Source organism: Meleagris gallopavo, chromosome 3, assembly GCF_000146605.3.
Source record: "Meleagris gallopavo isolate NT-WF06-2002-E0010 breed Aviagen turkey brand Nicholas breeding stock chromosome 3, Turkey_5.1, whole genome shotgun sequence".
Lineage (NCBI taxonomy): Eukaryota > Metazoa > Chordata > Aves > Galliformes > Phasianidae > Meleagris > Meleagris gallopavo.
The window spans coordinates 80,177,507-80,195,463 of NC_015013.2; the positions used below are offsets into that span (position 1 = coordinate 80,177,507).

At 47.0% G+C, this 17,957-nt stretch overlaps 1 protein-coding gene across 1 annotated transcript in view; it reads right to left on the reverse strand.

Moving 5' to 3' along the window:
• The window catches only part of EXT1 (exostosin glycosyltransferase 1), a 159,344-nt gene that overhangs the window by 141,081 nt on the left and 306 nt on the right, over positions 1-17,957 (reverse strand). The window contains 1 exon segment of the mRNA XM_019614218.2: positions 17,272-17,957. This exon segment is cut by the window's right edge and continues 101 nt beyond it. Coding sequence (XP_019469763.1) covers positions 17,272-17,957 — 686 coding nt within the window.

Below are 17,957 nucleotides of genomic sequence, written 5' to 3' on the forward strand. Positions count from 1 at the left end.
CCTGGTGGTCTCTGGGATCAGCTCCCGGTGTCCACCTGCAGACCCAGCACCCAAAGAGCACTGCCAAGCTCTCAGGTTTCTTGTAGCGACAGGAGCTTATTTTAGTTTAGAGCAAAATGTATATGTTTTTTTAACCACTCATATTTTCTAATAAGCTTCACAGCCTTCTTTGTTATCTTCCCACAGCTTCAAAAATCAAAACTTCCAGCAATAAACTTTATCTCCTAACGAAGTTGATAAGCATAAAAAAAAAAAAAGGCTCACAAAAGCTGTGTCTATAGTGAAGGAAATATTACAACGTCCACAGCTTCTTCACTTTGGCTTTCCATTCCCACAAACCACTCAGGAGATGACCACTGTTCAGGTAATTGCAGAAACAAGGGCTTAAAGAAAGTCACTGCAGCTGCCCGGGTCTTGAAAGCCTCTTTCCCTCCCCCTCCTTCCTATTTGTCTTTTTTTCCAATGAGTATCCTCACCCGGGAGTTGTAAGGGAAAGTAGATATAAGAATACGCCATTGTCATTAATGAATTGGCTCAGTCATGCTGTTAACAGCCCCATTTAATTGTATAGTAGTATTTGCTTGGCAGCTTCCTTCACTATAACGTAGTAACAATCCGCTGCACTGTCCCAAATGAACTACCAGGGCTCAGTTTACCATGGCACTATACTCACACCAACTACCCGAAATTTTATCCATTTGCCTCTCACAGTTCTGTAATCAAGCATATAGTCAAGGCTAGAGTAGTCAGTATTCATCTCAGCTTTCATGACCAAAGCACTCAAAGAAATACTACTGCACAGAGGTACTCACCAGCAGCATCTCCATCGTGGGCAAATCTGTCATTAATCATGAGGTGAGGTGTCCAAGCTGTTAGGTTTGGGTCTGTTTTGTTTTGCTTTTTGTAGAAGAGAAATGAACATTATCAATATGACCGACCTATCAACAGCAGAACTCAGAACCTACAGCAGAACCATAGAGCAGTCTGGGTTGGAAGAGGTCTTAAAACTCGTCCATTTCCAACCACTGCCATGGGCAGGGACACTTCCTGCCAGGTCAGGCTGCTCCGAGCCTTATTCATCCAGGCCCTGAATCATCAAATACCACCCTTCTTTCTTACCACTCCTCTTTGTTACTGCTACTTACTTTCCATCACTTGATATAACCAGTCTGCCCAGAAAATTAAAGCCCAGAAGAAATCTAGACTTCCATCCTAAATAACCACAAAAGCTAGTTGTGAATAGCTATGGATGTAGCTACAGAAAGACACAATCTTCCCTGAATCTCCCTTTGGAAATGCCCCATGGCAGTAGGGACAGCCTGGTGCCCCAGCCCATAGCACTGATCTGCCCCCGGTGCTCTGCCTGCCCCTACAGGGAGGGAGATTTATGCACGAGGAAAAGAGCATCAAACCCTAACCTGCACCCTGCGCTAAGCAAGGGAGGTAGCTTCACGTGGCACCTGTTATCTGAGGCTCACAAAGCACTTCTAAAAATTCAGCATCCCCATTTTGCAGACAAAGAAACAGTAAAACTACTCAATCCAAATAGAGCTAAGAAAACAAAAGCCACAGCTCTGCATGGCACTGTATAGGTTTTTCTTTTTCTTTTCTTTTTTTTTTTTGTGTGCTATGTCTAAAAGACAGCAAAAACTCTTTCCACATTTTTACTAGAGATGCTATTTTAAAAGATTGCATTTTGGAAGGTACATACTCCTTTCCTTTAGATTTCTTTATCGTGCTAATTGACCCTGCCAGCTTCACGGGAATCAATCCAGCTGCACAGGGCAGGCGTGAGCTGTTCCTGTTAAGAAGCCACCGCGGGCTCCAGTCCTACCCTATTGGGAATCCATAACAGCAGCTGCTCCCATTGGCTTCAGCAGGAGTGGAGAACCTCCTCCAGGCTGAGGAAAGTGATCCTACAGAACAGGAGACGATGAACAAAAACAGAGATGGAATCACTCCTGTGCTCCCACAGACAAGAAATACTTGTAATTTCCAGCTATTTAAATGCAGTGAGGTCAGAGTAGAAGAGAAAGGTCTGGTACAATTGATCCCAGAACTAGGAAACAATAACACTTTGGAAACCAATATGGATTTTCTTTAACAACAATGTAAGAGGGCGTGTTGCAAAAATAGCAAAAACAGATAAATATAGAAGACCTGTCTTCCACTGAAGAGCCAAGTGCTGGAGTCTCTGTTTACATGTACATTACTAGCAACACCATGCACTGTATCAAATTACAGTGTGATTTCCATTTCAGTGCATGCAATTCCTTCCCACTACCCCCACCAGTCTCACGAGGAATCATACTGCTAGGCATAGCAAAAAAAAAAATCCAGACACCTTTGGCTATAAACGCAGCTGTCTTGCCTCACGATAGGATGCTTTCCTTTACACCACAATGCATCCACATACAGCTAACTGGAAAAGATTGTTTTTTATCTCCCCACACTTTAAATATTTGCCTAAGTATCCTTTCCTTTTCATTACTTGATAAGAGTCTGCTAACATCACCACTCTGCTGCTGCTAAACATCCAAACTCAGCTGTTGACAAAAAGGAGAATCGCAACATAAAGGCAGGGAAGGCAACTCCATGAGAAACGTGAGCTTTGTTTCTGCTCTGTGCAGCCTTTCTGGGCAGCCCGGTGAGCTGGCTTGGCTGCAGCTTCCCAAAACACAGAGCTCGTGGCATGGCTGCTTCTGGGCTTCCCAGCCTGCTGCTGACCCGGCACAGCTGGGCGCCAGAGGAAGCTGCAGCAGGGCTGGAAATAATAATAAACATCATAAACAAGTAGAAAGCAAATAAATAAAACTGTTGGGTTTGTTTCTACTGCTAATGCAGATGGGAGCACAGCTCTTTAATGGCCTGAACTTCCTATAGCGAGCATCACAAGAGACCCAAGCTGCCCAACGTGAGTCCAAGCTAGACTTTTATTGTCCACCCCACTGCTCTTCACAGGTCAACATTCATAACACAAGAAGAATTTAATAAGTGTCATCTACATAAAGGTTACCTAGATACTTTGAAGATAAGTGAATATGTGCAAATAGCACAGTTTCACTTATGTCACATCTAAAAGAAAATGTACCCAAAGCTACCACCCTGTAGGCAATGAGAAAGAACCTACAGAATAAACTGAAAGAGTCCATATCACGCCTATAGCACAACAAAAACTAACAGCTTGGGTTAGGGAACACTTCTCCCTCCCACAATTATGCTGGGAAACTAATATCCATTTACTCTGGAGACACAAAGAGATTACATCAGAAGATACACCAACTTTAAAAATACAATTGCACTGTTGCAAAGCAAGGCTGATCTCAGAGCATTCTGCACACAGATCTGTACACTTTCCAGGGAGGTATCTCCCAACCCTATAAGTTAGAGACGCAATGCCCCTGAAAAGAAAATATCAAAGAAATATGCATTCCAGACCTTCCACAAAAACGAAGTGGAGCATTATGAAGTAGGGGAGAGGGTCAAGCATCTCAGACCACTTGACTCGTGAATAGAAATGCATTCTGCAGTCCCTGGCACACACTTAGCTCATGCAAATGAGCCTTTGCTGCCAAATGAAACGTTTACGCATCAGCCTCCAATCTGGCACTCATTCTTTGTTTCTTCAGAGGCTTCCTCCTAAACAGATGAAAAACTTCTGGCCACAGAAGTTGAAGCACACCTTCAGCTTACTTCCTAACACCTCACTGCTGCTAACAGCAATCACCTGCCCACGGACCCAGAGCAGCCACCACAGCGCTGTTAGAGACAACCACAGCCAGCAAGCTGCCTATTACACAGCATCCCCAGGTCACCAGGCAGGTTCAAGACATTTCAAGCAAAATGCATTTTGAGAGAGCGATGCCCAAGCAGGGCAGCGAGAGAGGAGCTGGTCAAGGCCGGGGCTGGTGCTGCCTAGGAGAGCCTCGTGCTGCTCTGCTGGGCCATTCTCCGGGAGCAGCAGGCAGTGCTGAGCCTCTGGAGCATCCACATCCCTCTCACATCACTGAGCACTTTGAGGCACGCTCCCAGCCTCGTTGTTTCCAAGAGTGGGAAGAACAAAAGCAGCCGTGCACTACGGTTCAGAATTACAGGGCTCAGCTCACAGAGAGAGCAGCACCGAAGTCGTGGTGGCTTTTGAGAAGGTTACAACTCACACAAAAGCTGAAAAGCTGTTTCCTCTCCTATCACTCTAATTAACTGTGCAAATGAGAACAGGGCCTAAGTGAATGTACTGCAGAGCGCGACTCCAAGGCGCCTTGCAGCCCTGCAGCTTTTAGCTTTCAGCACAAACACCCAAAATTCTGCTCACTGTTATTTTCAAGAAAAATAAACAAACAACAGGCTCAGACTGGGAGTTCTCCTAAAGTTTTTTTTTCCCCCCACACTTTACCTTTAGAACAGTCATAAGCCATTAGCGTGCCTCACTTTAATATCTAATTGGTTAAATGATCCAGATTCATTTTTTCCCAAGGAAAGAACGCCTGGGAACAGGTCACTATTGCACAGTGGGCTCTGCAGTACCACTGGAGCACATTAACAGAGAATGAGAAAGCACTGGCCACCTGCTGCTCCTCTTCCTGCAGCCAGGCCTGCAGGAGGATGCCATCGCTTGCAGGCGTCTCCTCCTCCCCAGGGCACACAGGGCTGAGCCAGCAAGGAGGATGCTCAGGAAAGCTGGCTCCCCAGAGCTAGCTCATGTCTGGTGGTGGCAAAGGAGGGGATTACAGCCGGGCAAAGCAAAGCAAAAGCGCATACAGAAACACTGACCTTCTTTGGAATGGTCTACAGATTCCCCACTTAAACTTTACCAAAGCTTTCAAGTAAAAACCCATTGTTTCGAGGGAAATTTTTAAAAAGAAACATAAAACACATCCTCCCCATCCCTGAAGATGCCCCAGTGCCTCTGTGTGTGCGCTTACGCTGACTCACACCCTTCCCAGAGGAGCTTAAAACCCTGTGTAATTGATGCTCTACCAATTTGGAGAGGGGCTGGAGCCATACAAAGAGACCCTTTATCTTACAAACAGAACAAAACGAAGCAGAAACGAACTCATTCTCAGGCTTATAAAACAGGCCTTTACAGATAATTATGTTTTATTACTCGTCATTTTATGAGAATTGTGTTATAGAAAACAAATACCAGATGCCTATTTGTTTCATATTGGGAAGGGGGGTGGGGAATGAATCTCTTCAAGCACTGCCGTAAGCAGCACTGCTTTTAATTAAACACAATAAATGCACAAAAATTAATGCTTTTGGAACCAGCAGGTAGGAAGCAAATGTAAAAACTGTAACCACTAAAAGAGCCTCTTGTCCCCACGCTCCCATGGCAAGTGCCTGGGGCCTCCAGCTGGTGGTCTGGGAGCAAGGCTCCTGAGATGTGATTTTTTCTTAAAAATTAATATCCAACTCTGCAGATAACCAAAAGCTTAAAAATAGGAGGTGAGGAACTTAAATGTTACTGCTACTGAAATGATGCACAGACTCAACAAGGAAAACCTGTGAGTTATAAATAAGCCAGCCACGCAGCTTAAAGAGGAAGCTATGGGTTCAAATGATGGAAGATGAGGGTGAAGGCAGAGAAATACAAAAGGATTTTTTGGCAACTTTAAAATAAAGCAATCAACCAAAGTAGCAGCACTGACATATCAATATGAGCCGGATTCTTTCGCTTGCTAGGCTGACACAACAGTCCTCCAGAAGCACGCAGGACCCAACCCCACAACAGAGACCAGGGACATGCGCGGGAAACATGGAGAAGATAGCTGGAGGGAGGCACACAAAGCACGCACAAGCACAAAAGCAAGAATTGGACACAGCTCCAATATAACATGTCCAACTTCTCAGCAACAGCCAGATGTCAGTGGTCCACCCCCACAGAAGAATCACTAGGAAATTCATTTCCTATTTGCACTGGTGGTTTCCTTTTTCATTTTAATTGCATCAAGATCCAATCATAGAGGGACAATAGATGCTTCTTTCTCAAGGCCAATACTAGCTGTGCATTGTCAATCCAGTTTTCAGCATCACGCCTGATACTGCTTTAATGCTAACATTCTGCAAAAGAGACTGGAATTGTGTTGGCAGGATCGTGCTCCAGTGGGAATCTTCTTCTAGAAAGACTTTGTGAAAGAGAGATTTTATAGACAGTGCAGTAGCAAATGCCAAACACGTAACAGTGGAATGGTTTCCATGTTTAGCTGTTCAATTCCAGGTTTCCCTACACCGTAATTGTTGAGAGAGTCTCCTGTCCCACCGTCCACCAGCGCCTATCCTCAACCTTAACTATCTCCTCATTGTATTTGTTTACAAATATTCATTACATTCTACACTTTATTAGTCCAGTCAGTTAATTGTAAGACCCCAGTACTACTCAATACAATTATAGCAATCAGTGCATTGATTATTGTGAAACATAGTTATCCTGAGGATAAAGGTGAAGTCAACAAGAAGCACTGTTGTAAGCAGTAACTGCACTACCAGGGCAACCTGGGGCCACATCACCACCCCCAAGCCCGTAGCTCTCATTTCAGACACAACATGGATTTCACTGCTAATTATTTTACTGTGACCTGAGGCAGAATGGTTTTTCATTAAAATGAAACAACATTAAAAATCCTTTTTGCTAGAAAGGTTTATTATAGACTGCTAAAAGCAGCCACCAGAACAAAAGCAGAAAAGCTGTTTTCGTTGGAAATTCAGGGATGTTTCTACACACAAAGCCAAAGGACACGCATTCTAATCACCACATTTGCTATTTCAGCTTGCAGTGCCTGTGGCAGCTGCTTCTCCAGCAATGCAAGGGGAGTGTGCTGGGCTACTGAGTCTATGGGTGTTGCTGCATCCCCAACCTCCTCCAGAGGCTCAAGTGTTCCAATGGCTCATCTCTTCCCTCCATCACTTCATTCAGTCACTTTCATCTTGCCACAACAGCAGTGCCATGAAAGGAAAGAGGGGAGTGGGAAGAGTGTGCTAAAATGAAGCAAAAAAAGATTATTTGGGACTGAAAAAGTCAATTTGATAGAGGAATCTGGCAAGAGCTGACACTGTGAGGCAGAGATGAAAGCGCTAAGTATGGGACCTGTGGTGCACAGACAGCCAATGGTGGCATGATTCTCATCAGGAAGACTCATCTCTAACACCTCCTGAGCCAGATAACAACCTAGGACTATGAAATTTAGCTCAGATTTCATCTTCTGTCAAATATACACGACAGCGCCTTGAGACACGTGGCCAAGTCAAAACTAAAACAAAATGCTTTTTAAACCTTTCTTAAATGGATCCATGTGCCAAAGCCGGCCATGCAGCCTGAGAACATGCCAAGTAGTAAAGGGAAAGAGAACGCCAGCCCGCGTAAAGATCTGTAGAACTGTATTTAAAAATGCAAGCGGGGAATGAGGAGAGAGAAATGAAAAGGAACAACTGTCTGAAATACTTCCCTGAAATACTTCCCACCTTCAGAAATGTCCCCTTAAAATCCCTACCTGTTCCAGTACCTTGCTGCTATCAGATTTTTATTACTCTTACTTGCGAGAAATTCTCCGGCACTTAACATGCAGGAGCGGTACACGGGAATAGATTCTGCTGCCATAGATAATGCGGTTCTAAGGGAAACCCATCAATTGTTAATGGCCATGCAAATTGTTGAAACTAGAGAGTTATTCACAGTTATCTCACTGTGATTTGGTAAGTGTCCATGCCTGATGCGATCACTCACTTGATATATTATTCCATTACCATTCAAGCAGCAGCCTTACCTTTCGGTTTTAGGGGGAACAAAAAGTGTGAGAGAGAACAGGAGGGTGAAGGGCTGCTATTTGTTTTCAACTATCTTAAACAGCCACACGTACCTTCTCGTCAGGAGGTTTTACAGCACAGTAAATCTCTCCCTGAGACTACAGCCGTGACTTACTGAATTTCTTAAACCCCCCTGATCAGAAACTAAAGAAGTTAAGCGCGCAGTTTCAGACTCTGCTCTTGCAAAGCACCTCCTTAGGTTTCACCCAAACACATGGTTCCCACATCCTTTGTGGCACTGGATTTTCAGAGCGCAGATTGCACACTTCTACATTTTCTGATCATGGTTCTCGACTGCTTATGCAAAAATGTGCTGATACCCAGTAAGCTACAGGTGTTTCCTCAAACCCGTAATGCATTCACTCTCTTTCGGCACCAACTTAGCAATTACTAATTTTCAGCATTACTGCAGTTCTAACATATTAGATGCCCTTCTTTGTTGTTGTTGCTTCCTGCCTGTGATTTATTACTTTTAGAGAAGCATAGTTTGTTTTTCCATTTTGTTTGTTCGTTTACAAACAGCCCTTCAGGGGGAAATGTTATTCTTCTTTATAAAGTAATTCTGAAATCGCAGGATACAAAATAAATCCTGTAATTATGTTTCTCCCTGGGATTAGGTAAATTATATTTAATTAAAAAAACCTGCTAGCACCCAGCACAATGGTTGGTGACAAATCGAGGAGATGAAACATTTATGTGTTTATCTTCCTGCTGCAGCTGATTGAGTCCCTGAGCAGGCACACCCATTCCAACCTTCTCAGACACAGAACCAGACATTAAAACAAAGACTCGGTCTCCCCTCAAGACAAAGGTTCTGGCTTCCAGAGGTTGCCCCTGATTTCATTCCTGAAGACTGAGTAGGGGGAGGTTCCATGGGCTTTGGGCAGACACCCACAGAACTACTCAATTGCACCAGCAGTTCGGTGCTGTGATGGGCATCTGTCATTGTTTGCAGGGAAAGATTTGTTCAGAAGTCAAGACTTTATAAGGAGAATAAAAGAAAAGCAAGATTTGTAACTAAACTCCCTGCAGTTGCATGAAGGAAGCGCTTGATGCTGGCTTAGTCTGTGGCCAGCAGGTCACATCTGCCCCAGCACTACAGCCAGAGGAACCATGCTAACCTTCTTCCTGTGCACACTTCCAGCTGTAAACGCAGGAACCCACAGGGAGAGGCATTCTGCAGCAGCAGGGGATTTCCACAGCTTCTTCTGTAGGTTTGCAGTCACACTCCCATCCACATTCCTGTACCCAGCGTGATGTAGCCACACTCATCCTGCAGTGCTCTCACCAGGCTGGGAGCCTCTGGGTCCTACAGCTGTGATGTTTTAGGAAATCATGTACACAACACAGATCCAACTTGTGACCCACTGATGGCACTGCGGTTGTGTCATGCCCCGTGCCATCATGGCAGCAACTCTGCCTCTGCCCTACAGAGGGGCCCGGCCCGGTCACAGTCATCATGGCATCGCTTTTGGCTGTACGTGCATTTGTGATCAACTGTTTCCAAGGATGAACCACAGAAGAGTAACACCTCATCAAGAATCTCTGGTGAGCACCTTGAGAACTCACGGTAAATTGCAACCACTGCCATTGCACCAGCCTGATACTGTAGTTTCACAAAAAAAGGGACGGATATCCCACTAGTTTTACTGCCCTCTTCTTAATGTGTATCTTAATGGAATCCTAATAATGATAAGTTCTGTTACTTATATACATTATTACATATTTTATGAGGGCTGCTCTGAAAGTAATGCCTCCTATTCCATTATGTTGGCCTGTGACCTCAGAGGCAGATGGTTTTGGTACAGCAGCAGAGGCTGAACCTTCCCACCAATATCCCGTTACTTGCTGCTGTCATGCAACAGATGGCAGCAGAGGGGCAGTCTGACAGAAGAGAGTCTGACATGGGAGTGCACATGAAGCGAAGGTGTGTCACCAAATTCCTCACGCGGAAAAAATTGCACCTATTGACATTCATCGATATTTACTGATTGCTCATGGAGACCAGACGGTGGATGTGAGCACAGCGAGGCACTGCGTTTCAGCAGTGGCAACAGCAAGTCACCACAGCAGGCTCTATGAAAATGCATAGCTAATAAAGGTGACTGCATTGAAAAAGTGTTTTGTAGCTGAGACTTTGCTCCATTAAAGTGTTACTGTGCTCTTTGTATCTGTTGCAGTTTCCATGGAAATAATTAAAAGGCATTACTTTCAGAGCAACCTTCGCAGATGCAGTTCTAGACAATTCCCCTCCACTCAGTACAGCCCAAACGAGACAAAAGGCAGGACATCTAGGTTGGATGGACATCCACGCTCTTCTGCAGCATCGAAGAACTGATCGTTAACAGGACAAGGTCCCCACACCTACTTTAAAACATTCCAGCACACATTTTCCATTTAGGACCCACCGGCTGTGTGCAGCCATCAGCGCTGCGCTCAGTCCTGCTGAGGAGCCGAGCAGTGATTGATCTCATTGATTTGTGTCAATGGGCTGACACAGCGGCATCGAGCAGCGGTAATTTGGTGGGAGGGGACCAGAGCTGCGCTGCCTGTAGCCCAGCGTCCTGCCGAGGTGCTGCTGCTGCAGCAATGGGACGGTGCCGGGATCACACGGGAGCAGCCAGACGCTTCTCCTGACCGTGCTTACAGCCAACACGCTGTCGAACGCCTAACTGTATAATTATAACCTATTACAATTATGCAAAAAAGTAACATTTCAGAAAGGCCTTCTCATTTCCCATTCTTAGCACTGAATACTTTTGTTTTGCAGCCAATCAACTAAATTAGCCCTAATTCTGCTTCATTCACAAACACAAAGAGTATATTAGAGAAAAAAAAGGGAACAAACAGGAAATTCACTTAGGGACATAGGAATTATTTTGTTTTCATCTATCTGTGGAATAGAAACCAGGGGGAAGGAAGCCCACTTCAGCACAGGCAGATCTGCAGACTCCTCTGCAGCACTGTGCAGCTCTCTGTACGGCACCAGGACTGGCAGTGCCTCAGCACCTGGGTGAGCAATGACACTTAGAGCTGTCCAAAAGAAGCAAAGGGAACCAAAGAGTTCATATATTGAAACTGACCATACACCATGATCTATGAAACCTGAAAAAAAACAACAAACTAGTTTTTGTGTGATGTCTAGAGAAAATGGCACCTCCTTTCTCTCATGACTGAGGAGTCCCAACCTCCACAACCGGCTCAAAGTTATGTTTCCTTATTCCCATTCACAGTACTATTTTAGAAAGTCACATCACATTTGAAAGTCATCTAACTGCATATGCTCGTTTAGGTTCTTTCTCAGCAGAGCAGCTAGGCACAAAATTCTGCTGAGCAAGTGCCTGGATTTCTTAAAGCATTACTTCTCTTTCCTCATGTGAAACAAATCTCCTCTCTTTTGTTCTCATCTTGAATTCATTCCTCCAGCTAGGTTCCTCTACACAGCCCCAGCATGCCCATCTCCCATCCAGCTGTGAGCAAGCCACCTCCTGCTGCAATTCCAGGACAAGGACTGCTTGGAGCATCCTCCTCAGCCTCTCCCAGTGCAGGAGTTCAAGCTGTCACAAACAGCATCTGCTCCACGCACAGAAGAAAGTACCACCTCCAGCATGCTCTGCCTTGGACTTGCAGCCCCCCAGCATAACAGTGAGCGTAGGCTGGCCAGGACACCAATATGCCCCAAAAAACTAAGCATCCTGGAAAGCTGCAGAGCCTTAAATATAACCTAAAGTTACACATTCCTGTGTGCTGAACTCATCTCCCTACAACACGGAACAGGAATACGCATCTTGCATCATCCCCCAGCTATAGCCAAGTCCTTGAGAAATAAAGCCACCAGGGCAGGATGCGGCCATCGCTTCACTTCCAGTTATCTGTGTGCCCACCGACAGCTTTCCTCTGGGTATTACAGCAGTGTGTTTACCAAAGACCACAGAACTGTGTGGATTTGCTGAAAGAAACCTCACAGTGAGAAAGGGAAAGCAATCACAGATAATACTCCAGAAATCATCAGATTACAGACATTCTCTTGACTCACATCTGTTGAGTAAATAAGTGTTTTGTGCCCACCAGTCTCATTTACTTCCCTCTCACAGTCGGCTGCCGTTTTCCTCTTCAGTGGACTGTTCCAAGGCTGTACATGGGCCAAATTGCTGGATTATTTCCAGCAGAGTCAAACTGAAACCCAAGTTTCAGTTTGATCTTCCAACACTAGGTTGGACGCAATAACTTTCCCAATATTGTATATAGTTATGTGCATTTATCCTTCTCTTGGGGCAGATGAAGGGCATGAGCAGCACATCCTTAAAATCAAAGAATCATGATGGCTGGAAAGACCACTAATATCATCTAGTCCAGCCATCAACTCATCACCTCTATGCCACTAAATCACATCTACTCTTCTTGAATGCCTCCAGGGACACTGATTCCACAACCCTTAGCATCCTGTTTCAGTACCTCATCCCTCTTCCTGAGAACAAATTTTTCCTAATAGCCTACCTAATATGCAACCTTGCTACAGGCACCTTGCTAGGGCACAGCTGGTCTCAGTCCAGGCTGGAATCGTGACTTTCAGCTCAGTGCTGGGTTGGGTTCAACAAAGTGCCAATGACCCATTTCAGGTTTAATTCTGCATAACATGGAAACGATGGCTTGGACCATTTTTTGTTTGAGTTCTGTTCTACTGCCACACAGTGATAATTGTTTATCAGCAAATTATCCTGCAACACCTACATTTCTGCCTACAGAAAAAGGACCAGAGCAGCCACCTGCTGTAACAGTTTGTCACCACACAGCCTTGGGTTAGGTGCTTGACAGGAGCGATGCAGAAAAGCCTGGAGCGAGCAATTATAACAGTAACTCACCCCACAAGAAAGCTTAATCACTCAGTTAGGAGGGAGGCTGGATGCATCCACAGGCAGAGTGCGTGACCCGATGCAAGTGGGACAGACAGACACTGGAGCATATGGGATGGATGAACAGCACACAACTGTGGGGTGCCAGCACAGTGTCCCCTTATGGCATGCATCAGTGACAATTACCATCCTTACCTTGGTGTCTTTGGGGGCACGTGCATTGCACCTTTCTCAAGAACTCACAGCTTTTCCCATCTGCTCTAACAGACACATTAGGACACCCTGATATGCACTGAGCAGGGAGAGAAACATGTTGCAACAAATGTTGTGCTTCACCAAGGTGTGCTGAGGCAGGGGAACTTTATTATTTACCTGCTTACTGCTCTTTGGAATAAATACATTGTAGAACAGGCAAATTTCCAGTTTCTTGAAAATTGATATGAAAATAAAAAAGCAGCCTGATGGGGATAGGTCTCTGCAGGAGCCAAGATACTCTGGGAAAACGCCCAAGGTCTCTTAGCAGTTCTTGAGTTTCACCCAAGCCTCAGAAACAGACGGGTGATATTTGGGATCCGTGGGCCTGTTCTGTCCCAGCTCAGCTCACTGCTCTCAGGGTCAGATCCGTTCCAGACAGACAGCACAGATACTTCTCAGCCCTGTCCTGAACAGCTGCATAAAAGCTGATCTGTAACACCATATCAGTAACATACCTTCATATTCTAATAACAGTGCACTGAAGCTCAAGGTGCTGAAAAAGGAATTCTGCATTTGTTCAAAACACGCACATACATGCACAACATTCAGTTCCTCATCACACGTTCAGCAGGCACGCCTGAGCCCTCCTGTTCCCATGCCAGTCCTGTGAGCAGCACACTGAGCCCTAGTGCCTGGCACTTCTTTATTTTCATGTGTGTACATAAGCCCTGGTGGGGAGGAAACAAAACTGAAATTGCTTTTCTTCCCACTGTGTGCTCAGTGCACATCCCTGTAACCTTTGCTCGGGACGGTGCTTTTATGGCAGGAGGTGCAGCAGTGATTGACACACGTTCCACCAGTAGAGTGCACACCAGGTAAGCCTGCAGCGTACCAGGGATTACAGAAAGCAGCACAGATGCATCTGGCTGAGTGTTTTCCCCATAACACCCCACACAAGCATGCTGAAGGTCCCCGTGCACCCTGCAGGGCTGTCCCAGATATAAGCACGCTTTCTGCCAGCACCCAGGCAGCCCCAAGCAGGTCTAAGGGCAGCCACTCCTTACCGAAAGCCCTCAGCCTCCTTTTGCCAGTCCAGTCCAATGCCATGCTGTCCCACAGTTTTCTGCTTGGTCTCGTGCTATTCACACTTCTTGAGCACTGACTGCTTGAGAAGGATTAAGTCTATGAAGAATGCCTAGCTACACTAGGTCTCCGCCGCCACAAGGAAGTTTACAGTTGTCCAAAAATTTTGCTTACCTTCTCTTCTCCTGCCTCCTCTCTTTGATTCTGTTTGTTATCTGTTCTGTTTTATTTCCCCCATCATTTCATTACTGACATTAACTACAGCTATCCTGCATAGACCCGGGTATAAGGGTGCTGAACAATGAGCCCTTACACTTTTGTGTACCTCTGTGCTACGCGCCCATTTTCTGAAGGCAGGGCTGCACAGCCAACAACGCCACAGACAGCACTATTTACCCTCCTAGAAAGATCCCCATTCTGGTGTGAATCCATGCATCTGCCTTGACTAAATTATCACATTCTACAATTTCTTTCAGTATCCATAGCTATTTATATTACCTTCCAAAAAATAATTATTTGGAACCAGTTAAGCCTGTACATGAATTCTGCCTTTGTTTAAAACACATTGTACATATGTATATATTTAGATCGTCATTAAATATTTAAGAGGTTGTCTTCAAACTTCAGCAGCACTGCTTGCTCGCTTAACCCTTTGTGAAAGGGAAAGTTCAAAGCTAAAGTCCTTCTGAGCAGGAATTTGGGAAGTCCGATGGTTCCAGCACTGGTGGCAAAGTCTGACTTTGACGGAGCCAAAGGCATTGTGGAGAAACCACAACGTCTTTGGTTTTCTTTTTTTCCCTCTAAGTTCTTGCTAGTAGTCTAATCACAATAATGCAATTCATTTTGGTCTGCTTTATCTGCTGAGATGCGTAACTGGGATGCAAATTAATTAACTGTAACATACAGACGGATCTTTCAGTACAATTCAGGGACAGGGAGTCTAAAACACATGCCATCCTCACCTTCCCCCTAGTGAAAGAAGATGCTTTTGCATTTCCCATGGGCAAGGAGGGCACCCTTCTTGGCTCTGTCACGTTCCCAGAGAGGTAGGAATACAACCCGCAGACACACAAACCTTGTTCAGTCTACTGTGCAGTAGACAGATCTCCACGATGAGTAACTTACAGTGTGTGCTGCACTGAGGGTAACAGAACACACCCCACCTCACTGACATGAGATCACTGTGTTTTACAATGTGACCACCTGGTCAATCCAGCTCAGTCAGCTTTGCCCCTCGCATCGAGCCACCACATCAAGGCCAGCTCTTCATGGAGAGGGCATCAACACTCACCTCGGCTCCGCAAAGTGCTGCAGCATAGGATAGGCAGAGTGCTGCGTGGCCCTCCTAGTCCTTGGACATGCAATTATGTGCACCTTGGAGAACACGCTTACCCTTTCCCCGATTAAAACCTCAAGGACACATTGTTAGACCTGAGCTGAACAAGCCCTACAAAAGCATTGTGTGTATGGTTCTCAAGGCCCACAGAGTTTACTCAGGCCAACAAAGGTCCAGCTTAGAGACACTTCCAAGCACCACAGCCCCACTGATGGTCAGCTGCCAGAGTAGGCTGAGCGGAGTCCCTGAGCCTTTTGCCCAGCAGAGCAGTTACTTGCCCTCGGGATGTGACCTTGTTGGATCTATGGAGCCAACAGAACTCCCGATGGGGTCAGTGCCTTAATGGTGAAGCAGAACCGAGCATCAGCAGATGGCACACGTGGCTGACGGCCGGCACTGAGCGGCGCAGGGCAGCAGCACCACAGAAGGACGCTCTCACCAGACACGAGGCCAAAGGGCTTCAGTAACCACTCAGCACGATGTCTGAGTGCCAGGAGCTCAGTGTGCCTCAGCTCTTTGTGTCATCTCATTTTCTGGTGATCATCTTTTTTCACTTCCTGTCTTACCCGGCGGCGCTGCGAGGGAATGCTGAAGCCACCACCAGCACGGCACGGCTGTGTGTCAGTAGGCAGCACGGCACACCTCTGGGGGCTGTGTGTGCACTCAGCCCTGAGAAATAGGCAGCAAAGGGCAAAGCTTAGGAGGAGAGCTGTATCTTGTATTAGGACAAAACACTATGGCTGAGGGGAAAAAAAAGTTCTTACTCATGTCTAACAACGGCCGGTGTTTGTTTTTGTGACAACCAGACAACGTGGAGCAAATAATGCAGACATTTCATATCTCACAGTTGGCTCAGATTGCTCCTCCTCTGCCAAACAACAGCATAACCTGAAGGCCACGGCCACAGCTCTGCTCCCCCAGTACCACCCGCAGGGAGACCCACGGGACCCCTGTCACCAACAGCGCAAATTCAGATCAGCATCTCCGCACTGCTTCTGCTTTTCATTCTGTATTCCCCACTGGGTTTTTTCCACGCATGCATCATTGCATCCTCAGCACTAAAAGCTTTCTAACAGCAAGTGGCACTAAACATTCAGCATTTTGCTGCTGCCTCCCCACTCCGGGGCAGATTTACCAGGGTGGTCCCACATTTTGGTGCTCCCAAACCAATCCCTCCCAGCCCCCGTGGCCACTTTCGGTGGGAAGCGGGCGGCCGATGGGAAGTTCTGCTCAGCACCGATGCCATGGGAGCTCCTACACCACTCCTCCCCAAGAGCGTTTCCACCCACGTTCACAGAGCATTGCAAAGCCCTTCCCGCAGCCCCACCACGCGCCGCTGGCTGCACGGCACAACGCCGCTCCGCTCAATTCAGCGTCTGCCTCCTGCAACGTGGAAACTGTTCTCACGGAAAACTTCACATGCATCCACTCTGTAGGCAGTGGTGCTGGTCAGCATTTAGATCGACTGCACACAGCTAAATCAGCACCGCAGCGCTGGAGGTAGTTCCCCAGAAGCGATTTTCCCAGCAGCTCTACACACAAACCTGAAAAGCATTCAGGAAGGTAACGGCACAGCGATCCGGTACTGCCGGCACAGCACAGGGGACAGCCAGGACACGGAGCGCTAAACACAAACCGCGTTCACAGCACTCACACATCCTCACACACAGATGTAGGCACTCGCACGCAGGGCATCAGCACAGCGTTTCCCTTCCCTCCTTTCTGCCCTGGCGCTGTCAGCTCCAGACAAGAGCCGCGAGGCTGTGACACCCGGCAGCGACCGGCCTGGCAGCACGAGCCCTTGGCCTCCAACTCTCTCAGCTCCAAGGCAGGGCTGCGAGAGGGCAGTGCCCGGGGAGCGCCAGGGGCACGGCATCCCCAGGAGCACCTTTGCCGCCAAGGGCCACGGGCACTCCGCTGGGCACGGTCTGCCGGCCTCATCGTGCGGAGCAGCCACGGACACACCGACCCACCCGCGGGACCGCGGCTTCAGCGCTCACTTACTTCTCGTATTCGGTGTTGTCTCTATCGCAGCGCGAATCCTTGTGCTTTTGCCAGTCTTTGCCGTGCTTGCAGGTGGTCAGGAGGACAACGTCCTCCCCGTTGTGGACGTGATATAAGGCATTCCTGGTGTCTGACCCTATCCCTGTCAGGTACCTTTTCCCCTTGAATACCAACATGTACTTCCTGAGAGGAGGGATGGTGTTAAACCTCAAAAATCCCTTCTCCCCTCCTGTCCTAGGGTGATCCTTAGAAAAGAGCGGAATAGAAACATCAAAATTGGGTCTGAAGTTCTCGGTGCTGATGCTGGCTTTGGCCAGCATGGCCTGCCCGATGTCGAAGCCCACGTCCTCGGTGTAGTCGGGCCAGGTGCCGGAATATAAATTAAAAATCAAGTGATTTCTCCCGTTGTTCCACAAGTGGAGGCTCTGCACTTTGGAGCGGAGGTTGTGCACGTACTGCGGGGAGAGCTGGTCCCGGTCCAGCGTGTCCAGGCTGAGCACGAAGAGACACGCCTGGCTGGGGTCGGAGGTGTAGAAGCGGGAGCCCTCGATGGCCGCCAGGACGTTCTGGTAGCTCTCGGCGATCTTCTCCCCCTTCTGCTGCGGGTACACGTAGACCTTGAAGCCGTTTTTCTGGCAAAGGGCGAAGTCGAAGCAGGACTCCATGCGGCAGCGGCGCCCGTGGTA